Source organism: Leptodactylus fuscus, chromosome 11, assembly GCF_031893055.1.
Source record: "Leptodactylus fuscus isolate aLepFus1 chromosome 11, aLepFus1.hap2, whole genome shotgun sequence".
Taxonomy (NCBI): Eukaryota; Metazoa; Chordata; class Amphibia; order Anura; family Leptodactylidae; genus Leptodactylus; species Leptodactylus fuscus.
Window position 1 is genome coordinate 55,725,776 of NC_134275.1, and position 24,571 is coordinate 55,750,346.

Genomic DNA, 24,571 nt, shown 5'->3' on the forward strand with positions numbered 1-24,571 from the left:
CATGTGTCTACTTAGGCTTGTGATTGGGCCACCATCAGTCACAAGGTCACGCCAAACATCATGACTTCACAGAAGAGACTGAGAGAGTGCCAGATGCTATGAGGAGGGAAGGTGAATATAAATGTTTTTGGCTTTTTTAACACCTCCCCTCGGCCTTCACCCTGGAAAGACTCCAGAGTATACAAATTTCACTTACGGTTCCATCCAAACTTGTTCAACCCAAAATAAATCAGGGATATGAGCCTCACAAATCCGAAACTAAACACGTTTTGGGAGGTTTTTCTATCTAATGTAGACCCCTTATTTTGGGGTATAACTATCTAAAAACTGCCTCCGTCTGTATGTTTTTTTGTTTTTTTTTTATCTATCTCTCATTCCATTCTCCCAGCCTGCTGGAATTCCTACTGTTTTTGTTTTTTAACTCTTAGGTATTGACCCACATGTCAATGTTAATGGAAGATAACTGGCCAATTACTATCTATCACCGGTAGCTGCTGGTTTTCTATACATTTCTATCTGTATCTGGTCTCATCAATCCAAACCATCAGATCCAAAAACCAAATATAACTCATCAGTACAGTGTAGACAAAGTATATTCAACATGTACACAAAAGCATAAAACAATGTCATCCATATATCTCTGCCGAAAACTCAAACCATCATTAAAACCTGTGCATGTTCCCATCAGCACAGGAGTAGGTTGAAATACAATGGGGTACAAACCGTTCCCATCATGGTCCTTTTGAACTGAATTTTGAATTTCCATCAGTTAACTTGGCGTGTGCCAGTGCATAACTGGGGGCAGTGAGTTCTGGGTACTAGTAGGGTGTCCAAGGATATTGTAGCCAACAAGAAGTGCAATAACTCACCATCACTATTAAACTATGTATGCTCGTAGTAGGACACTGGCTGGTCATTGGCTGGTGATGGCTCATACAGCTTTATTTGTGTTAAAGTAACCTTTCTAAAACTGTATAAGTAATGCTATCTCCTATTTCACCCCTCTTACCTCTTGTGTCACCCCCTCTACCTTGTAGACTGCTCTTACGAGAATAGTTCTCACTACTATTGATGGACAAAGAACCCTTGTAAGTCTGAAAATAATGAATATTCTTCTATAGGAGAGTATTGTGAGCATGCTTTGTAACGTGCAGAAGTTACAGTGCAGGGAGAGGGAGGAGAGAGGAGGAGCTAAACGGGCCCTGTCACCTTTGTCAATGGTGTGATCCTATGTTACATTACTAGTCTTATAACAGGGGTTGTACATTTCATTGTAAACTCTCCCTTGTTGAGATTAGGTGCCCCCAGATACTGTTCAGAAAACCATGCCAAGACTTGGCCATATTACAACAGGTCCCTAGGGGGATCTGGTTTTTTTTTTTTTTTTTTTTTACAGACTCATTTATTTCAATGGGTGTATTAGGTCAGTGTAAATGGACCCAACACTCCAATCCCTTAAAAAAAAAAAAAAAAAAAAAAAAAAACATGAACAGCACATGGCCAAGAAAATAAGTCATGTGAATAGACTCTAAGAAGGTAGAACAATATGTTACGTTCACCTCCATATTTTAACAGATGTCACACAGCAACATTAGGTCATGTCCTATTTTCAGCTGTTGTCCCAGATTCCTCCATTCACTGAAATGTATGGGGGAGCCATGAAAACAGGTGCAAGATGGCCGAGAAAAATGGATGCTTTTCACGACCCTTTTGCACCCCGGTCATCTGAATGTAGCCTTAGCCTATTGGAAGAATTCAGCCACCATTATGCAAACTATTCCAATATTACAGGATTATATTTTTTTTAATACAGGTGATAGTGATTCAAAAATGAAAAAAAATTTTTTTGCAAAAGTTGATTTTCAGACAATGGATTCCCTTCATGTCTATTCTATTACGTGATCTAGTCGCACATTCAGTATATGACAAGATATAAATAAGCTGCCTGTCTGTGTTATTTGAGACCTTTATAGGACAACGGGTCATTTTTAGACCTAGAGGCCCCTTTAAGTGAAAAACCTGAAGAATGCAGCAAAGGTTTGGTCTGAAATCAGGGCTTTTCTCTAATCCCACAAGAGCTGTGACACTCCGGGAAGAAATAGCTCGGTCAATTAATCTCTGTCAGGTGCATCTCGGGGTTAGCAGAGAGAGGCAATATATTACCATTTATTAGAGGGGTAGATAACTACTTTCAGATCACTAAATAGCCTATTAATGCCTTATAGCGTTTTTATCAGTGCCGGCTTGTCTGGAAGTGACATTGCATTTCAACATTTTGTTACTAAAAGTGACTGGTGCACGGGCCACAAATAATCTCTGAAACCAGGGCTCAAATCGAAGCAGACAATACGACAAATAAATAAGACAAAGAGAATCTGCTTCCTACGTTTCATTTCCAAACAAAAAAAATATATATATATATATATATATATATATATATATATATATATATATATACATCTTAAAATCTAAATAGAAAATTAGAACTAAACAAAAACAATATAATACATGAAATATAAACAAAAAAAATCTGAATGCTCAAAACGCGCTTTGTTATAGCAAAGAACACCGCAAATGAATAGAACAAAGAGAATCTGTTATCTATATTTTGTTTCCAAGGAAAAAATATGTTCGAGTTTACCTTTAGAAAAATAAAATAGCCAACAAAAATGTCTCCTACATAAATGGCAGCAAAGAGTAAAAAAAATAAAATTTTTAATATAATAAAATAATATATTCATTTATATAATATATATTATTATATATTATAGAATATATTATATATATGTAACGTCTCTGCCTGTTCAGGTCACTGCGCCACCTTCTGCTCGCATGCTGTGGTGCAGGAGGTGTGAGGAGTTTGGTTCTTTGCTTAGAGTTTTTGGTTGCACTGTGTGAACATGGCTCTAGTTCTGTAGTTGATTTTTCCACCATACCAGTCTTCTACCCTTGTTTGCCTCTGTTCATGAAGTGGTTAATTCTAGTCTTGCCATGTGATTGACAGCCCATCCACCTATCAACTCCAGGGCGAGTTCTTCCTTGGCTCACATTCACACTGGTGCTTGCTATTTCCTTGTGCTTGCTGGCTTTTCTTTTGCTGTTTATTCTTGTAATCTGACTCTTGACCTCTGGCTTTCCCTATAGACTACTCTTTTGGACTCTGATTTCGCACTGCATTGCTCGACTGTTACTGGACCCTCGGCTAGCTGACCTCCTTTTGTTGTTGTTTGTCTTGTCTTCACGTATATAAGAAGGGCCCATCACCCAGTTGTCGCCTATTACATAGGATGAGACCAGACAAGCAGGATGGGACAGTGGGGGGTTTCATCTTAGGGCTCACTATTTCTTGTGCCCCTTTCCCAGGGTTTCCAGCAGCTACTGGGGAATTGCTGTCCTAACAATTTCCTAACAATATATTTATAGAATATATTATAATATATTCATAATATAATAAAAATTATAATACATAAAATTAAAAAATTAAATAAAAATAAATGCTTAACTGGGTTATAGGCTGTTCCCACTTGCATCTTGAATTAATTTTAAAGATCTAGGGCACATATGATGTATCTGTTATGATCCCTTTTAATTTGTTGTTTTTTTGTTTTTTTTTAATTTACTGTTGTTATTTTTAGGTGTTTTTGATGTGTTCATCACATATCTATTTTTTAATGGAAAAAATGCTATAATGTACTCGGCTATTCAGACCTTCAAAAAGCAACGGGGACTTGGCAGAAAATAACAAATGTACTTTCACAACAGGATTTCCTTGAAAGTTCAAAAAAATTTTGGCAAGAAAAATAATGTAGCATGCGGCTCTATTCTTAAAACCAAAAAATCCCAAAGCCTTGATGGTGGGCGTACAGTTTCTATTAAAGTCAATGTGGTCCATTTGTATAATTTTGGACCTATTGGCCATGCTATGTTCTAAATGGATGTATGAACAGAGTCTAACATGGGCAAGTAAGTAACAATATTGTATAGTTACATAGTCACAGATAAGGACATATTGTTGGTTTTATATTCTTTATAAGCTCGGTGTCCTCCAATACAAGGTTATACTTGATTGTGATTTATAACACATAGGGGTCATCCACAAGTTACGTCTGTATGATGAATGTCTTTATATGTCTGAAGACATTCGCACAATCCCAAGCTTCATCACTTGTCTAAACTTCCAGACAATATACAACAACCAAGAGCAGCCGTTCACTCTTCATTGACTGTTCAATCATGCTAGAAAATGTCTATAGGTCACTGACATTAATAAATGAGCGAGGCCGTGCGAGGTGGAGGCTAAGAGCGTTATACCGCGTGTAGTCTATGACTTGTACCGAGACTTTATTGTATTCGTAGAGTTCAAAAACATTGCACATGGTCAAGGAGTTCTATTTTTTTCAATCCACTTCACAGTATTGTAATAGTTATACTGGGTGAGATATACAATGTAACACAAGTGCTTCCACAAATACATGGTAGATGCTCTAAGAGCCATTACAAGGTATGATGTTTTTTTGCAGACAGAAAATAGTGACACTACCTATCTCTACCACTAGATGGTGCTGTAGAGCAGTGATCCCCAACCTTTTTTTGTACCAGGGACCGGCTTCAAGCAAGTCCATTGTTCCATGGCCCGGCAGATGTGGCGCGGGGGTGGAGGCTTTGGTTATATGGGGGCTGGGTTATAGGCAGGCTCCAACATGTGGACGGGAAGGGTCTCTGTCAGGATGTTCTGCGGGGCAGGTGGACGTGACATGAGCATCTGAGTGGACATGGCGAATCGCTAGACACTGAGGTTGGGTATTTGCTATGGTGACGTGTAAACTCTTGGGTAGTGTCACGTGATAGTTTAGACATTATCATATCAACGTGACCCCACCCCATGGACCAGCAAAAAAAAAACTGGCCCGCGGACCGGTGATTGGGGACCTCTGCTGTACAGTATTGGGCTACATTTGCCTGATTGAATATGCTCCAGCTCGGTCTTGCTAATTAGTATGTTTCTCATTAACAGCACTCCATGTGGTCTTTCCAGGTACTACAAGTCAAAATGATAAAGTCGAAAGCATACTATATATACTGCTGATCTGTGGCCTCATGAATGAGCTATAGCTTACTGGTGGCCATGGTCATATCAGGTAACTGTTAGATAAGTGCTAAGTTTGCTTTTGCTAAGACTTATAATAGACAGTATAATAATCTGTATAAAGAAGCAATAGCCTCCTATAGAAGTCAACAGAGTCTTGAGATACATTGTGTTCTACAAGATCATTGACTTAAAGGGATAAACTACCCCTCTGTACAATGAAGCCATAGCCTCCCATAGAAGTTAACAGAGTCTTGAGATACATTGTGTAATACAAGATCATTGACTTCTATGGACAGACAATTCATCTGTATTATGAATTCATAATCTCCCTATAGAAGTCAATGGAGTCTAGAAACACGACTATGTAAGGCAAACCACTGACTTGTATAGTGACCATTGTGAAGCCGCATTTTCAGAATTCACACACTATCCAGAGCAAACATATGTATACTTGTCAGCTTCATTTATTTTATGTTAGAGATTAGAGATGAGCAAATACTATTCAAAATGGCAGTTTCGAATATCACGCTTCCATAGGAATGAATGGACGCAGCCGGGGCCGGCGTCCGGCCGCTTAACCCCCTTGAATGGGAGCATGCTATTCGAAACTGCCATTTCGAATAGTATTCGCTCATCTTTATTAGAGATCATTATTTTCTGCAAACTTCAAATTCACCTTTACATTCAAAAATGTATAATCTATTGTAATATAAACAGGGAGTGAAGCGTGACTTACAGACGTGTCCTTCCTTACCTTTCCTCTTGGTTGCGCCAATTTACTCATAACTAAAACCGGATGATTCTGTGATATTGTGTCACAACGTGATATGCTCTATATGTTTATCTGTGGCCATCCAGTGGTCATGTTGAGAAGTGCGTTTTGTTCCCCTGTTCTAACATTGTATTGAATTAGTTCCATTGAACTGGAGCGAAGATAAAGGTGGACACGTGTAATAGATGATGGTGCCAGTAAACCTACTCCCAGAACTCTCCATCGAGGACAGGAGGCTCGTTTCTCCATTTTGCACCTGGTAATACCATTATTTTCCCTCTAGAGCCCTCCTGTCAGTCTTCTTGATGAATGATACTAACCTTGCAGTCTTAGGTTATGAGTTAGTGGCAAGCAATAAATGTGGCAGCGTTCCAAATGGGTTATTATGTCACTAGTGTAAGAAATATATAATGGGATCTAAGAGATAGAACAGTACTCGAGCTAGTCCCTGTGCGCACACACCTACTATATAAAGGTAACAGTAGCCCTTGGATGTTATAGGGCCACAGGAAATAGGGGACCCCGATATTAGTTGTCATCTCCCATCATGTCACCATGGACAATAAGGCTGAATCTCTCTACAGTTTGGGATTAGAAGGAGGACAATTCGGGGGAGGTTGGAGGTCACCTACAGAGATGTCACTTATTGCTTATTTCTAGTCCAAAATGTATTTTTCTTTGGAAACTTTTAACATGTTTGTAATAAGCTGAAAAACCAACAAAACAAAAAAAAATGTCATTTCAAAATAAAGAAAAGAAAAAAAAATTCCACTTGACGATGAATGATTCGTAACGCGTATATTGCAGCTGTCACACACAACTCCAGAGTATAAGCGAAATAGCCACAATGTCGCCAGAGACTTCACAAATACCACGTTAGATGAGATTTTACCCAGATGTAATAAAAGACACAAATCTGAGATTCTTCTGCTAAATATTTTTGAGTCTTTTGAGTAATGTGAAGAGAAAAACCACAAAACTGCACGAAAAAAAAAAGGAAAAAAAATCTGAGCTCAGGGTCACACAGGGTAAAACAATGTAACAGCCAGATGTTACATCGAAACAATGGGGCCAAAAGGATTAGGAGTTCACATCTGTCCCGTCATCCCAGCGCTACTGGTCTGGTCCCCACTGTCCGGAGGTGATCACATCCCGCTCATGGGACCACCATGTTCAATCATCGGTCTCTCCTGGATAGTGGGGACTGGAATATGGGGGTAATGGTGGAACATTTCATAGGTGAAGATAGATAGATAGGAGACAGATAGATAGATAGATAGATAGATATGAGATAGATAGATAGATAGATAGATAGATAGATAGATAGATAGATAGATAGATATTAGATAGATAGATAGATAGATAGGAGAAGGTGAAAGGAAGGGTGCTGGAGTCCAGGTATATCAGCCCCAGGTTTCTTTTTTTTTTTTGGGTGCCAGCCTCAGGTTTCTGACCTATGTATGCTACAGTGCGGGTCTTGAGTAGACCTCAGCCTCAGGTGTGGGTCCCAGGCTCATTATTGGGCCATAAAAGGCTGCACTTCAGGGAAGATCCTGGGAGCGAGAGGAGGCGTCTGGGTCTGTCCTGCTATACTGAGAGTCTGGTGAGACTGTACTGCGCTACTTTGTTTTGTTTGTGTGGTTGGTAGTAAGCCACCTGTATAATTTTTATTGTTTAGTTAGTGCTCGGATGAGCAGGGTTTTGTTTGACATTTTGCCTGAAGTTAAAGCTGTATTTTATTTTACTTTGTGCCTGACGTGAAGGTTTATTTATTTTGCTGTTTTACCAAATAAACCCGTTCCCAACAGACATTGTATCCCTGTCTCTGACTGGTTTGGTCCACACCATTGCTGCTACCGGGCTGCCTTCCCCTGGAAACTTTTTAGTGCATGGTGCATTGGATTGTAAAGGTAAAACTATATATACAGAGCATTTGTCAGTATTACAGCTGGACCTTGCATGGTCATCTCTTGGTCACCACAGGGTTCAGTTCAGTAGAGCCACGTGGGGTCTGGCTATAGCAGTCATAATACTGAGATCTCATATGGGCCTTTAAGATGAAGCAGAACTGGGGAAACCATTACACTATTAAAAAAAACTAAATAAAATTCTCTATAGACAACACTTAAAAATGCTACTTTTTTATTTTATTTTTTTAAAAAAGTTGCCTATAAAAACCAAACCGAGACATTTTCTGATTTTCTTTCATTTTTCCTTTCCTTCTGACACTATACTGTATCTAGAGTCGAGAAGAGAAGTGAACAGTGTCGGCTCCAAGTAACCTAGAGGTCGGATCGGTGAATTCTCCAGAGCCGAACGTCTTCTTCAGTGTCAGAGAGAAGTAACCCGCGATACCTCCACACTGCCTGGAATAGATGTGAATGGAGAAGCTTTGACCCCGAGCAAAGCTTTATGTTACTGTTTTCATCAAAGGAAAGCAGTGAAAATGAGCGCAAGGTAAAGACAGTCAACGAGGATCTAACCAGGATTTATTAAATGTTTTTGTAATTTTTTTTCGTGGTCGTGTGCCAGTGGTTGTCTACGCTCAAGCTAAACTACTGGGCTGGGAAAATGTGTCTGGGAGCTGCTATTATGTAGAAAGTATACTGGAGGTTCATACAAGGGCTATAGGGGAGCTTAGTCTACTAGGTTTGATTTAAAGGGATTGTCCATTTTGGAGAATCTTTTTATTTGCAGATCACATAATTTGTGCATGTAACTGTTCAACATCCTATTAGCACCACCACAGGGGAAATGAAGCATTACACAATTCTCACTGAAATCAATAGGCTGACTGTATTTGAAGATGTTCCCCACTTTGGTGCACTTGGGGAGGTCCGAGCATCCAGACCCTCAGTAAGCATACACTAAGTAGCACTAGAAGGTGAGTCCACGGACAATCCTTTGAGGAAGCCTATATCATTTCCCCTTTAGTATCTTGTGTACTAGATGAAACCCTGGCACACACAGCGGCTTGCTGAACTGTAACGCTCTTGTTTGGGTGTTTGCTTGTCTGTAGACGTTCCCGTCCTCACTTCACTCTTCTATTGGTTCAGGCAAATTGAGTTATAAATAAATAATTTCCTTCCCGGCACAAAGGTCGTCGTGTGACTAAATAATGAAGCAGTATAGAGTCTAGCTCGGGCGCAGCCTATGAATACACCCAGCGATCTGCAATATAACCAGGCCTGCTTCGTTACTGATAGAATTTACAGACTAATTAGACTCAGCCCATTATCTGTTTCATGTAGGGGGATGGAATTATGTTACAAAGAACACAAAGTGTCAGCTCCGACATTCGCAGAAGAATCACGCCACTCACTTCCATAATGAATGCATGTTGTAATCTACTTCCCCAATATCAAAAGCTCTGCAGATACTGAGGCCCCACGTTGCGGAAAAGCAGCTTTTTTGTGGCAGATTTTGCTGCGTTTTTTTTTTGAGCCAAACTCAGAAGTGGCTACAAAAGGAATGGGAAATATATAGGAATTTCTTATACTTCTCTGTTCTGTTCTGTTCTATTATATTCTATGTTCTATCCACTCTTGGCTTTGCCTCGAAAAAACTGCAGCAAAATCTGCAAATAAAAAAAATCCCTAAAAACTGCTTTTCTGCAATGTGGGTTTCTTTTTGTTTTTTGGTCCAATATCGTCACAGCCGAGGTCTTCAGTAGGTGATGTGTTTTGGTCCAATGTTAACACCCTGTACAGAGCCGCCATGCTAGCAGCCTCCAGGTACTATTGGACGGGGAGAGTGTACAGCACCGTTCCTATATAAATAATAGGATCGGTGGTGCAATTCCATATGCAATGGATGGGGCTACTATGTCAGGAGGGGTGCTGCATGTCTTCCCTGTCCAGTAGCAGCCTCTGGAACCCACAGGTTACTAGTACAGCTGATCCGAGTGGGATCCAGATGTTGGACCCCAATAGATCACATACTGATGGCCTAGCTTGTGGATGGTGTGAGAAGGTGACAGGCAAAGTGCTGGAGTCCAGATATATTAACCCCAGGTTTCTGACCTATGTGTGGTCCAGGGTGGATCTGGAGTAGTCCTCAGCCCAGGTGTAAATCTTTGGCTCAATGTTGGGCCAGAAAAGGCTGTAGATCCTGCATTGCAGTGCAGTTCCATGGAGTGAAAGGAGGTGTATGGTTCTGTCCTGTAACCCTCAGTCCGGTGAGACTATATTGCCCTTGTTTTGTTTGTGTGGCTGGTAGTAAGCCACACGTATAGTTAGGTTATCAGTACTATTTAGTTAATTGCTCGGACGAGCAGGTTTTTATTTTGTGTTTGCCTGAAGTTAATGCAGTATTTTGTTTTGCTCATTTTGTGCATGAAGTCAAGGTTTATTTGTTTTCCTGTTTTTTTTTTCTAAATAACCCAGTTTGCTGCACATTTTGTGTCCCTGTCTTGACTATTTGGGTCCGCACTACTGCTTCTACTGAGCTAACTTCCCCACAATGGCCATGTGCACAAGTTTCATTTTATACAAACAAAATCAAAATTTCAGCTGTGTGAACACGTCCGAAGACTTATATGGCAACCTGGCACATTTTGACTAGTTTATGAAGTTGTAAAATTCCTAATTCTTCCAGTCCCTATTTACTAAGGCCAGTGTATGGTACACCAGTGTGAGAAAACAAGTCTCAAAATAAATGCCTTTAATCTAGGACCCCACATCCCAAAAATACAGAGGTGAAAGCTTCCTCTCCTTGAACCCTCTCTTGGCAATTACTATTTGTGACAACATCATCACTAGGGTAAAACTAACCTGTCTCACGACGGTCTAAAGCCGGCTCACGTTCCCTATTAGTGGGTGAACAATCCAACGCTTGGTGAATTCTGCTTCACAATGATAGGAAGAGCCGACATCGGTGGATCACAAAGCGACGTCGCTGTGAACGCTCGGCCACCACTTTTCTGACCCCTCCTGCTGAGAACCCAAAAAGTCCCAAGAATCAAGCGCGTTTTTGCTCTTCTTCTCCACGGGAGGATTCTGCACTCCGTGTACATGTTATAGAGCATGCTCACAACACTCTCCCATGCTCCCCCATGTAAAAAAAAATAAATATATATATATATATATATATATATATATATATATATATATATATAATTGGAAAACAAATAAATAAAACCCATATGTTTGAGTCCACTCTTAGAATTTTTTTGAAAAAATCTTACATCTGAAATACTACAAAATGGTTAACACATATGTATTAGATCATTGATACAAATAGGTAAAAAATTGCTACAATGGTGCCTATAGAATAATTTCAGCAAAAATTAAGAATAAATAAATACCGTACTGCGTTGCTTATACAAATGCGTATATAATAGTGTTGACTTGACCCTGGCATTAGGCGACTTGTCTGATAGCCAGCCTTGTTCATATTGAAACTTGTGTTTTTCATAGGATTATTAATATATGCGAGGTGACATCTACTCCTATCATTTGCATATCTTATCGGTTACGCTTTGTTCCGGTCATTCCAAGGCTGTTTCACGGTCATATTTTTTGCAATATTTTCTTTCCTCCGTTTTGCTTTTTTTCCGCCATTCTACATAGAATTCTAATCCCTCCCAGTCATCTGGATAATACGGGTCACGCTCTCATAGGCGACTTTACACTCATCTGTTTGGAAAAACAAAGTGATTGGAATAAATTGCACCGTTGGGCTGCGGCGTTATGTAAAGGTCACATGTATCTAATTCTCCGACTCCAAAATCAAGTTTTACAGTCTGTTATTGAACAATGAAATTGACTTATGACGTTCACGCTGTGTCTTCCCTTATGCTGCTTACTGCACCATCAAGATGATTATTGTCAATTTCCCGATGCTATCAGACACCGGGGTGCGCCGCAATTTATCTCCAAAGCCCCATCTCAGCCATAAGTAAGGGAATAAATCTTAGGCAAGGCATTGACTTTGAAATTATTATTATATCTTCTTTGAGTAATTCTGGTGAACGCCGGCGCATAGAAGATCCAGGCGTCAGCCGTTCACCATCTTCTCCTCAATAAACAATGTACTCCTTCTGCCGTAACTACGGACATCTTAGAAAAAGGGAAAACACTGACCAATACACTGAAACGTATTTTAAGAGAATCTTTTAGATCTCTTATATATAGCAGCATCGTATACAGCAGATGATGCTGAGCTCGGGGATATATAGTTTTCTATGATTTGATCCAGTAGAAAAAATTCAGCCACTCCTTAAAGACAAAGCCTGTGAGTCCTCGTGACTCCGCCCAGACACAGTGATTAAGTGGGAGGGGCCAACAGGACTCACAGGCTTTGTCTTTAAGGAATGGCTGAATTTTTTACATTGAACTACTGTATCAAATCATAGAACACTATATATCCCCGATCTCGGTGTCTCTCCCTCTATCCTATGCTCCCATTGGATAGGAGAATGGAAAGATGTTTTAAAGGGGTTCCCTAAGCATAGCAATAGTGCGGAGTATACCATGTGTCGAGGACTACTTATGTAGAATCCTATGAAGGGGTTCATCATTTGTGTTATAATCGCACAACCCCAACCAACGTTCCATCCTACACCGCTATGATGTAAAATAACATCACCCCGTGTAATCTACCTAAATTCCACCATAGATCCCGACCTCTGTTGACCTTACTGCTGTGATATCTATGTCGTCAAAGAGGGGCACGCCACCCATAATAAAGCCCTATGTCCTAGGTGATCACTATGGATGATATGTCTGTGATGGACCTTTGTGGTCATGTGATGCAATGTCATCATGGGCAGCTAGTAATATCACTTCAATATAAATATGCCATAATGAGCAATAATTATACTATACCAAGTATGTACAAGTATAGAGTAGGTGAAAGAAAATAATCTATAGAGTCCATATGAATTTATTCATTCTATAGCAGATCAAAGCCTTTGCATATGCACCAAGCTTACCTGCATACTAGAAGTATCACAGCCCCTAAGAGCTCTATGGAAGGAAGGGGCAATTTTAGGATGGCCACACCGACCTTCTCCACTGTTGACTTGACCCTTTCACCATTGTTGCCATAACATTAGCAAATGAAGATCTGACCTCTAGCACTAGTCCCTCCTATCTAAGGATGATCAGATGTTATGAGAAGACCAAGTCCATGGTGGACCTCATTTAGATTATTGTCCATTCCTTATGGTTTACTGTCTGGCTCAGATTTATGATTTTGGTTGAAAGTACACACTTTTGTAAGCATGGCACAATGTGGTGCGTATTTGGTGCAGTGGGGCGTGTTTGAGTTTAGGCTAAGATTCTTCAACTTGCTGTAGTAGAGGGTGTGGATTCTCAGAAAAAGTGGGCATGGCCAGTGGCGTAGCTAATGTCTTCTGGGCCCTGGTGCAATCTATTGTTCGGGCTCCCCTACCTCATCCCTACAGCGAATTCTTGATAGTGATGGTTACAGGTGTTAAGGAGTTTAATCCACCTTAGTGTGGTTAGGGGAATCTGTGGGTCTCCTTGGCTTATGGGCCAGATGGAAGCTGCAATCTCAATACTGATGCCAGTGCTTATGAACCCCATAAAGCTCCTGGGCCCTGTTGCAACTGCACCCCTGGGCATGGCTTAAATGTGCAATAATGCAAATGTATCATCCAGCATCAGTCACTATGATAAATCTGGCATATTTTCAGAGCGCCTAAGTCTGAACTATTAGTAAATCTGGACCTATGAGTATAGGAACGGGTTCAGTTTGTTAGTCCTGAAGGTTCTTGCATTTCAATTCTGGCTTTGGTATCATGGCATACAAAGGTCACATCCTAAACAGACATCATAAGACATGCATACAATACTACACATTTCTAAACTGTTAGGTAGGTCTAGGTATATCTTAGTTTCTAGAAAATATTAGGGAGGGGGGCTAAGAGGGTCTATAGGTTCATGCATTATATACCAGGCAGCTCATCTGATTTAGACATCTTTGAATTGCCTTGATATCTTTGGGGCAACAAATGGGCTCCCCAATAAGAGCTGAAACGACAACTTATATTATTGTGTATTCTTGTATATTCCGATCCTATCGTATAACCTGGTGACCCCCAATCACGCCGTATTTTTACCCTATTATATTTGTTTACTTTGTAATATGAATGTTTGCAAAGAGTGTGTGTGCACGTTGTGTATATGATTTATAGACATACGCCAAATTTTTTAAAAAAAAAAAAATTGCAGTCACTTTATTGAGCAATATATGTTAAGGGGAACACCATATTCCTTTAAATACTCTTCCAGATTAGAAAAAAAGAAAGAAACATGAAACTCTGAATTTAAGCAGAATACAAATCTTCTCTTCTGTTGTATAACTTCTTATCCTTTGTATATTTCTTTAAGAAAACTATAGGGAAATCCAGCAAATTAGCAATCTGTTAAATTACACACACATCTATTAAATGTACATTATAGGAAACAGATCTTTAAAAAGTTTGTGTATAAAGAACGTTACATTCTTTGTGTTTTTCTTTACATTGATGCATATGTTTTATTGCTCCCTAATTCAAAATGAACAACCAGATTATATAAATAAAAAAATAAATAAAAGGGAAAAAAAAAAGCAAAAGAAGCAAAAAAAGAAAGAAAAAAGATATATATTTGTACAAGCAATAGTTGAAAACAATGCACTATTTTATTTATAACCATCCCTCCAAGTGAGCGATGGGGAAGAGTCCTTTTCATAGTTCTACCTTGGTTTTGGATGACTACAGTATGACACAAAGTTTGTTGTCCTTGAAGGATAGATACATAGACGACGTCTTGCCCTGGATACCTTTCGTTATGGGTGCTGGAATGGGTTCGTCTCCACATCCAAATTAAAGTCTTCGCCAATCAGAGAGTCAGTAGAAAGGTTTTTTTCTCGTGCTGTTTCCATACTCCACGTTTGCTGGTTAAACCTCATTGTGTACGCAAACGATCTCAGTACATGACCCCAGATGCGGTGACGTTCTCAGAGCTGGCAAATAGAGAAACAGCATGAGAAAAAAAGTTCTTCCCCAAACCATTTCACCAAACACTACATGGTCAATGAGTCAGTGCATCACAATCATTATAAGCTTATTAAGTCACTTTACCAAACACTTCATGGTCATTGAGTCTCTTTACCCAACAGTAAGGTCAACATGGTCCTCGAGTAAGTTAATTATAGTCATTAAGCATTTAACCAATTAGATGGTCATTGAGACAGTATATCATGGTGGCTATGAGGTCATTAAGTCACTTTACCCGGCAATAAGGACAACACAGTCATTGAGTCAGTCCACCATAGTCATCATTAACCAATTTGATGTTTACCATGGTCACTAGGAGGACACCGAGTTCGCCCAATGGTCAAGTCCAAAATTCAAATGGTTTTGTGTTAGTTCATAAAACTCTACATGGATATTGGCTTGCTTAAGAAAACCCTAGATTCTAACTTCTAAACCTGTAGAACAAGTAGCCCATGGGATACTTTGATGCCATCTGTTAAAGTAGATTGAACTTGGTTTAGGAATTAGGAGAAACTCTGGCTTAGTTGACCATTGACCCTCTTACTTCAATCATTTAGTCAACTAAATGGTTATTGAGTCAATTCCTGAAAATCTACAAAGTCGTTGAGACAGGTCACCATTGTCACCATACAGTACAAGATTTAGTCCTCGAAGACAGTCTTAAGAAGAAGGGTTTCATAATCTTAAAGACATTTTTAGGGGAACTGAAAAGAATGACTTCCCTAGTAAATGCTCACCTCCCCATGGATTCCACTGGTCTTTTTGACTTGTCCTACAGTGATGACATGCCATATAAAAGCACATGACAGCTGCCTTAGAGATACCATGTTCCCTGGAGGACAAGCCAATAAGACCAGCAGAGACCACCGGTGGCAGTAAATCCGGGGAGGATTCACCAGGTGGCCAATGATTTCATTTTTTGTAATTTTGTTAATTTCCTAAATTTTTCTTTCAATTCCCATAAAAAAATTTTAACCTGACAATTTACTTGTACACTATTAACCAGCTTAACTCATCTCTATTCCACCAATTTTCTCAGGCTTAGTTGACCATTTAACATGCATGGTGCCCTATGGCCAGTCCCAAGATGGCAGATCATAAGATGCATAAGGATTTTAACTTTCAATCCTTTCATTCTTGTGGAGATAAGAGGCTGCCAGAGGCGTCTTCCAGTGGTCTTCTTCCCTCTGCAATAAGCAATACACATGGATTGCTCAGGTAATTGTGCATGTGTGGGGGGAAGTCTTATAAGATAGCTGTCTGCCAAATGCTCAATCAAACAATAGCTAAAATGTGGCGCCAACTTTGTCCAACAACTATTTTACCTGATCCCTCCATACACATGCACACACAGTTGGGCAAGTTTGATGCAAGATGTCTCTAACAGAGGCTTCTCTCCCCAAGAACAAAAGGATTGGTGAATAAAAATCTAACTTCATAATCACTATTTTCCACAACATCGGCCATCTGGGGTCCAACAAACCCATTAGATGATCATTGGCTCCATCTCAACCAGTGGGCTTGGCCAACATTCATCTAATGCGTATTTCTTAATTTAGACTTCAAGAATTTAAGTATAATTGGCAATGAAGAAGTTACAGAATAATGGTTGTCTTCTATATACATTAAGTGGGTGAGATCATTGATAAGACGTCTCACACCTAAACGTCTAGTTATAACATTCAGGTTTGAGACGTCTTACCAATGATCTCACCCACTTAATTTATATTGAAGACAACCATTATTCACTGTATGAAAATCTGACATTATGTTTAAGAACTCGAAAAGCTACTAAGACCCAAAACCCATATTGGAGTAGTTGGCCAATAATGGCCAACTGGGCACAAATATAATCCTGTATAGTCTAAAGTTGTTATTTGGAACATGTAAGCAATGGAAGAGTAGGCATTGCTCATCTATGGTCATCTTCTGTCCAAAAGACCCCATTAGTGGCCAAAAACATTGATCTTTCTCCTTGGCTTTCAAGCCACATAACTGCATCTACCCGTGTACTGCCATAGGATTCCTACTAACCATGTTCCTGCTAACTACATTGTCTCCGTCTTGTTGGAAGCAAAGCCTAAGACTTCAGTAGACTTAACTGGACTGGACTTGTAGAGTTATTGGACTGTGGTCTAACATTATAAGTCTGAATAAGGAAAGTAAATGGTTCTAAGGATATGGAGCACTCACCAAGACAGCAAACAGTGATCAAGACACTGCTGTAGGCTGCCCAACATTTACTGACGCCGCATTGTCAAGTATCCAGTGAAAGCGAAGGGGCTGAAATAAAGGGAAGAGATGAAGGTGAAGCACAGTTCAGAAACAAGAGTCACGTCTACAATTCAACCAGATAGCGATGGTCTCCTACCTATGGTCTATGCAGCAGTAATGAAACTACAACCACAAGCAGGGTAGGCGATGTAGTTTCACCACTTCTGGAGAGCCAAAGGCCAAAAAACACTTTCATATGCAGGATTGTGCAAAAGTTTTAAGCAGGCTGGGGAAAACTGTTGCAAAGAATGTTTTTGGAAATAGAAGGGCTACTATCCCATCAATATTTAGTGTGACCTTTGCCCTTTAAAGTGATGATATGGCCCTGATGTCAACGTCATCCAGTCTGTGTTGGATGACATAAAGAGGTAGAAGGATTGGAGCAAGCCTACATCTACAGAAGATCTATGCTGAGTTCAGCCATAAATTGTCTGTACTAAGAAGAAGGCAAAGGGCAAAGGTCACACCAAATATTGATGTGATTTACATTTCTCTTTTCTTCATTCAGTTCATTTTATTAATCTACAAAAATAAACTATCATTGTATTTTTGAAAACATTCCTACTTTGCAGCAACTGCCTAAAACTTTTGCACTACAGTAGATACTGATCAGACAGTTTATTGTACAAGTTGTATATTAGCGATGCCAGACATTGCTTATCCAGATACTTGGCTAATCCATCAATTCCAATCACCTAGCACCCAATGGTACAATATGGCCGGGATCCCGGAGTATCGGGCGCTGGACGATTGAAATTTTGCTTTCCATATATATAAGTAAATGGAAGCAAAAATACGAGCAAAATTCATAGAGGATTCTTGTCGGCCACAACAAAGGCTGCAAACCCTGTCAAGGTATAAATGTCACATCTAAGGAGCAAATAGGAGAAGTATAGACACAAAGACAGGGAGGAAGACAGCAAAGTAGACACAGATACAAAGGAAGGCGCAACGCTGGACGTCTGCCGCGCGCTTATCGGTAGTAGTTGAAAAATCTTACCATGAACATCTAAGGAGTTGGATGAAGTAGCAAAAGATAATCAGAACACCTGATATACTTCAACATTCAAACCTGTACGGAAGTTTTATATACTCCAGTCACAGCCAGAGCTGCATCCACAATTAGTAGTAACCTACAGAATTGTGAATGCAGCTTTGGATGCAACTGGAGTATAGCCTTTTGTCCATGATAAGTAAAGCATAGTACTGTAAGTAGATTTAAAGAGTTCAAGATTATCCTGCAATGTGGGTATACAATGGAGACAAGAATTACATCCGGATTTCTGTAAGATTGGAGATGGAGTGGAGATTCATTGGATGTGAATTCTCCATCCTGACCTTTGCACACCGTTCTTATATACTGAAATACACTGTTATCCTCCATCCCACGGCTCGGACATTAGATCACGGCTTCTCTAAGTATCAGTGTTGATGAATTTTGCCAGAAAATCAATACAACAGCATTTATTATTGTAATGCTACAGGCGGCCGTATAAAGAACAAGCAGAGCCGCGCCTGTCACTTATATTCTATAATGTCCTGCTATACTTGGACAAGACTCCCATCTATATGATATACAGAGCACATCGAGATGCAGACCTCACAGTCAAAGCAGCACAGTGTCCTGGTAAGACTAGGACTGGTGGAGATCCGGCTGCTGGGAACCCACTGATCCGATCCCATTGGTCTGATCCCATTGGTCTGATCCCATTGATCTGATCCCACTGAATTAATGTTTATTAAAGCAACAGTAAAATTGAGGCATTGAGGGGAATTTATCACCCCATCTACACCAGTATTCTGGTGTCATTTGTCTGTCATGTTCCGCCTCCTCTGGTTTTCCTGCAGCAATTTCCAGCAAAGGTACCAAAGAACGTGGCTGTTCCATAGGTCCTGTTCACACTGTTGTCATGTTTATGTAAATAACTTACACCTAGCACCACCTATCGCAAGGAGCTCCCTATTGATCAATTCCTGATTTTCAAAGAAACCTAAGGGCATAATCTGCGAGTAATAGCCAAGTCAGAATAAGTCCACGGAGAAGAGAAGAATCCTCCGCAGGGGACGGGCTGGCTGTAGGGAGCTCCTTCCAAGATGGCGCTGGAAGCAATTTCCTCTTTTACACCAATGAGGTCTTATTTGCATATTCCTTACCCAGAATTCTTAGCAGGAAATGTTTGGTCTAATAAGTCCCTGCACCGCCTCCCCCTAATGAGACACATTCCCCCTTCTGACCCACTTCAGGTATACGGCAAATGTAAGGGAATCTGTTGTGATCTACTACAATAAGTTATGATTGTTTTTTTGTTTTTTTTATCTTATTGGCCTACAATAATGCAGCAGCAAAAGGTAAAGGAAATCAACCAGAAAAAAACTAATACAAGTGTGAACTGAGCCTTGTTACATGTAGGGTGGATACAGTGCTGCCCATTAACCCCAATGACTTATTGTAGGGTCTTTAGTGTTCGGCTGCAGTGTTTATCTGTTGGACAGTAAGGACAGAGCTGCATGCTACATCTTTCCATAATGCAAAGCCAACATAAGTGTGAACAGAGACTTATTACTAGCATTATTATTACTGGAGAAGTGTCATATAATATAGCAACATGAGATTAATATTGAATGAGCTGGAGAGAATGACAGAGATAGAGAAAGAGAAAGAATAAAAGAAGGAAAAAGAATGAGAGAGAAAAACGAAGCAGCGGGGAAGCGGATAAAGAGAGAAAAAAGAGGGAGAAAGAAAAAAATGGTGAGAGAGAAGGAAAGAATAGTAAGAGAAAGAAAAAGAGGAAGAAAAAAAGGGGGATAGAGAAAATAGGAAGATGAGAGAAAAGGTGGGGAAGAGAGGGAAACGGAAAGGAAGAGAAGATAAGAGACAGCTGAAGAGAATAGAATGAAAGAAGAGAGAAAACAACAAGGGGAAGGGAAGGGAAGGAAGAGAAAGAGAGGAAGGAAGGAAAGGGGAAGGAAAGGGGAGGGAAGGAAGGAAGGAAGGAAGGAAGGAAGGAAGGAAGGAGCAAAGGATAGAAAGAGAGGAGACACAAGGAGAGAGATAGAGAGAGGAGGAAAGTAGGAGAGAGAAGGAAAAAGGAGAGAAGAAGGAGATAAAGTGAGAGAGGACAATATCACTATCATGCGATGTGAGTTACTATTAAAGATGGCAGAATCTGGTCTCGCTACAATAAATAATCTCACTAGTGCTACAATTAAAACAAAAAAACAAAAACAAAAAAACATGTAACTAACAATTTTAAGATGTCTGAACAAGTCAATAACAGAAAAACCCCAAAACCTGATAGAAATGACTGGACTATAAAAGCTGTGTGTTCTCTTTTAAGTAGATAAGTCAGTTCCTCGGAGCCGGGGACAGAGGTAAGAGTGTCACTTCCTGGCAGCCGAACACTTCATGGAGTAATTGCTCAGAAGTCACAGCCGTGCTAGTCAGAGGCCGCCCAGGACAAACACCACATTAAAGTGCCTAGAACACCTCCATTTGGCCAGTGATTTACGGCGAGGGGCCGCCATGTACTTCTTCTTTAAAGTTGGCCGTACAAGATAAAATATATTAATTCCTTGGCACTGATACAATGTCTCATATGGTTCAATTAAATCAGCAGAATATAAACAGATGACTGGGGCCGGCGTCATATATTCTCTCTGCCTTACAGCCACGCAAAAAAAAAAAAAAATCATGAATGTGAAATATATCAAGTGATGATGCTTAACGCGGTGGAACTAATTTATAGTCGTGTGTATAGGATACGCTGCACTTGATTCATATACTGTGGGACAATCCGCACAGTGCGATCTATTCAATATGCTTCCGGTAATGAAGACGTAATAACCCATAAATACCCTAATGTACTACTTGTACACATAGCTCCGCCCACTGCGCACTCATATCGGCTGGCCATGTATCAATCGTGTCGTTTCCAAGACACTTTCTAGTTTTCTTAGGGTCATTTGCATGGCTATATCTTTTATTGGAGATTTACTAAAGGATATATTTTATTGGACATTGTATCTTGAGCCCTATTCATAAACTCCATAGGATATATACAAAGCAGGACCCTCATTTCTTTGTCGCCTAAAGGGTTAAACAGGATTATAATAAAAACGTGGCGGCTTCTTTCTAACACAGCACCACACCGGTCTTCAGGTTGTGTATGTTATTGCACTTTAATTCCATTCCAAAGCTAAAGTGCAATACCAGACATGACCTATAGGCATGTGGGGCACAGTTTCAGACATATTTTTGAATCTTTGTAATAAGAGCAGAGGAGTTGACCTTTGCTTTCAGCTCTGAAGCATTTCAGCATTTGGGTATACAAGGCCTATATGTGCTCCCGGTAACTGACTACTAACAAACCCTGTTCTGTCAGAGCCTGTATGGCTTACTACAAGCTTGTTTGTAGCCTGGCATTTCAGTCACAGATTCCTTCTTTTAGTACTTAGCTTCTTCATTTGCATTATCTCCCAAAAAACACATCATAAATTGTCATGTCAGTAGCAAAGGGAGTAGACAGAAACTAAAGGAATAGGAATAAGGTAAGAGAGAGAAATGCAGGGAACAACTATTGAGCTCTGAACTTGCAGTCTCACAAGCAACATGTCAATGAAAGCAGGTCTGAAAATAGGAAAAAAATATAAAGAGAACTCAGGCCTCAATATAGATGGGACTGAACCTGACCATAGCTAAAAAATAATTTTTCCACAACACATAGGTGCACATAGCTTCGTAAGAAACACCCCCTGAACTTTGAAGCTAGAGCTCCACAAGTAACATGTAGGTATTAAACATAGGAGAACAGGGGCCACACGGTGGCTCAGTGGTTAGCACTGTAGCCTTGCAGTGCTGGAGTCCTGGTGTTCAAATCCCACCAAGGGCAAAAAACCATCTGCAAGGAGCTTGTATGCTCTCCCGTGTTTGCATGGATTTCCATCCCAGATTCCAAAAGGCATACTGATAGGGAAAAAAATGTACATTGTGAGCTCTATGTCGGGTTCACAATCTACATTTAAAAAAAAACAAAAAAAAAAACATAGGAGAACAAAAGAAAAAACTGAAATAAGCCAACAGAGTAGACTGAACCTCTCCCGGTACATAATGAATTGTTAGCTTGGCAGGGGACACCCACTGAGCTCTGAACCTGCAACTCCACAAGCAACAAGATAGGCAAAAGTTGGGGTTGAAAGAGAAAAAGCAAGACAGAAATCAGAAAACATTATAGAGCATCTTGAACCTCTACAGGTATACTGACAAAGCAACAATAATAATTATTTTTCCAAGGACACATAGAGACATGTTAACTACATTGGGAACATCCACTGAGCTCTGAATCTGCAGCTCCACAAGCAACATGTCAGGGAAAGAAAGGCTTGAAAATAAAAAAAAAACTAAATCAGATGATATGAAACAGCCTGAACCTCTTCAAGGCGTTCATTATTATTATATTTTTCCCATAGTGAAAGTGCACTTACAACAAGGAAAGCCCTCAGGAGACATCCACTGAGCTCTGAACCAGCTCCAGCTCCACAAGCAACATATCACAAAAGGCATATCTTGGAAAAAACACACAAAAGAAACCAGACAATATAGAGCTATACAAGCAAATCTTTGCTATGTTGTCTTTTCCGATGGCAAAACTGCACACACAGAAAGGCTAGCTTTACAGGAAATATCCACTGAGCTCTGAACCTGTAGCTCCACAAGCAGCATATGTCACAAAAAGCAGGTCTGGAAAATAGAAAAAAGCAAACCAGTCTGAATCTCTCTTCTATGGCAAAGATACTACTATAGAATGGCTATCTTCATAGGAAACTTCCACTGAGCTCTAAACCTGCAGCTGCACAAGCAAAATGTCATGAAAAGCAGGTCTTGGAAATACAAGAAGCAAAAGAAAAATTAGCCAACAACCCAGAATAGTCTAAGGGGCTCTTCACATGGCGAAATATAAAGAGGAATTGAAGTGGACTTCCATCTTAGATTCCTCTTCATTTACCACCCCTTTGACTTTTTTCTGCTTTGCTCTCTGCCTTCCAATGAAAACAACAGGAAACACATTCAAGGCAGAATTTGGTGCTGGTTTTGAGATAGAATCTGCCTGAAGATCCGCATCAAATCCTTATGTGTGAACTAATCTTAAACATTTTCTGGTGCACATGGATATATCTTAAGCATATGCAGGTGCTCAGGAACGTATTTTAAACATCTCCAGGTGCACAGGGACATATCTTAAGCATATGCAGGTGCACAGGGACATATCTTAAGCATATGCAGGTGCACAGGAATATATCTTAAGCATATGCAAGTGCACAGGAACAAATCTTAAGCATATGCAAGTGCACAGGAATATATCTTAAGCATATGCAGGTGCACAGGAACATATCTTAAGCATATGCATGTGCACAGGGACATATCTTAAGCATATGCAAGTGCACAGGAATATATCTTAAGCATATGCAAGTGCACAGGGACATATCTTAAGCATATGCAGATGCACAAGAATATATCTTAAGCATATGCAGGTGCACAGGAACATATCTTAAGCATATGCAGGTGCACATGGACATATCTTAAGCATATGCAGGTGCACAGGGACATATCATAAGCATATGCATGTGCACAGGGACATATCTTAAGCATTTGAAGGTGCACAGGGACATATCTTAAGCATATGCATGTGCACAGGGACATATCTTAAGCATATGCAGGTGCACATGGACATATCTTAAGCATATGCAGGTGCACAGGGACATATCTTAAGCATATGCAGGTGCACAGGGACATATCTTAAGCATATGCAGCTGCACAGGGACATATCTTAAGCATATGAAGGTGCACATGCACATACCTTAAGCATATGCAGGTGCACATGGACATATCTTAAGCATATGCAGGTGCACATGGGCATATCTTAAGCATATGCAGGTGCACAGGGACATATCTTAAGCATATGCATGTGCACAGGGACATATCTTAAGCATATGCAGGTGCACAGGAACGTATTTTAAACATCTCCAGGTGCACAGGGACATATCTTAAGCATATGCAGGTGCACAGGAATATATCTTAAGCATATGCAAGTGCACAGGAACAAATCTTAAGCATATGCAGATGCACATGGGCATATCTTAAGCATATGCAGGTGCACAGGGACATATCTTAAGCATATGCATGTGCACAGGGACATATCATAAGCATATGCATGTGCACAGGGACATATCTTAAGCATATGAAGGTGCACATGGACATATCTTAAGCATATGCAGATGCACAAGAATATATCTTAAGCATATGCAGGTGCACAGGAACATATCTTAAGCATATGCAGGTGCACATGGACATATCTTAAGCATATACAGGTGCACAGGGACATATCATAAGCATATGCATGTGCACAGGGACATATCTTAAGCATATGAAGGT

General features: G+C 40.0%; 1 protein-coding gene across 3 annotated transcripts in view; it reads right to left on the minus strand.

Annotated features, from left to right (window-relative positions):
- Window positions 1-24,571, minus strand: part of LOC142184404 (protocadherin-11 X-linked-like) — a 905,556-nt gene that overhangs the window by 683,683 nt on the left and 197,302 nt on the right. The window contains exons 4-5 of one of the 3 annotated variants that reach the window (XM_075259250.1): window positions 17,062-17,151; window positions 14,062-14,834 (exon numbers count right to left, since the gene is read on the minus strand). The exons of 1 other annotated variant lie outside the window; for it this stretch is intronic. In XM_075259250.1, coding sequence (XP_075115351.1) covers window positions 17,080-17,151 — 72 coding nt within the window. In that variant the 3' untranslated portion in view covers window positions 14,062-14,834; window positions 17,062-17,079. Of the gene's footprint in view, window positions 1-14,061; window positions 14,835-17,061; window positions 17,152-24,571 lie in introns of those variants that run through there. One more of the 3 variants, XM_075259252.1, reaches the window with a different exon arrangement.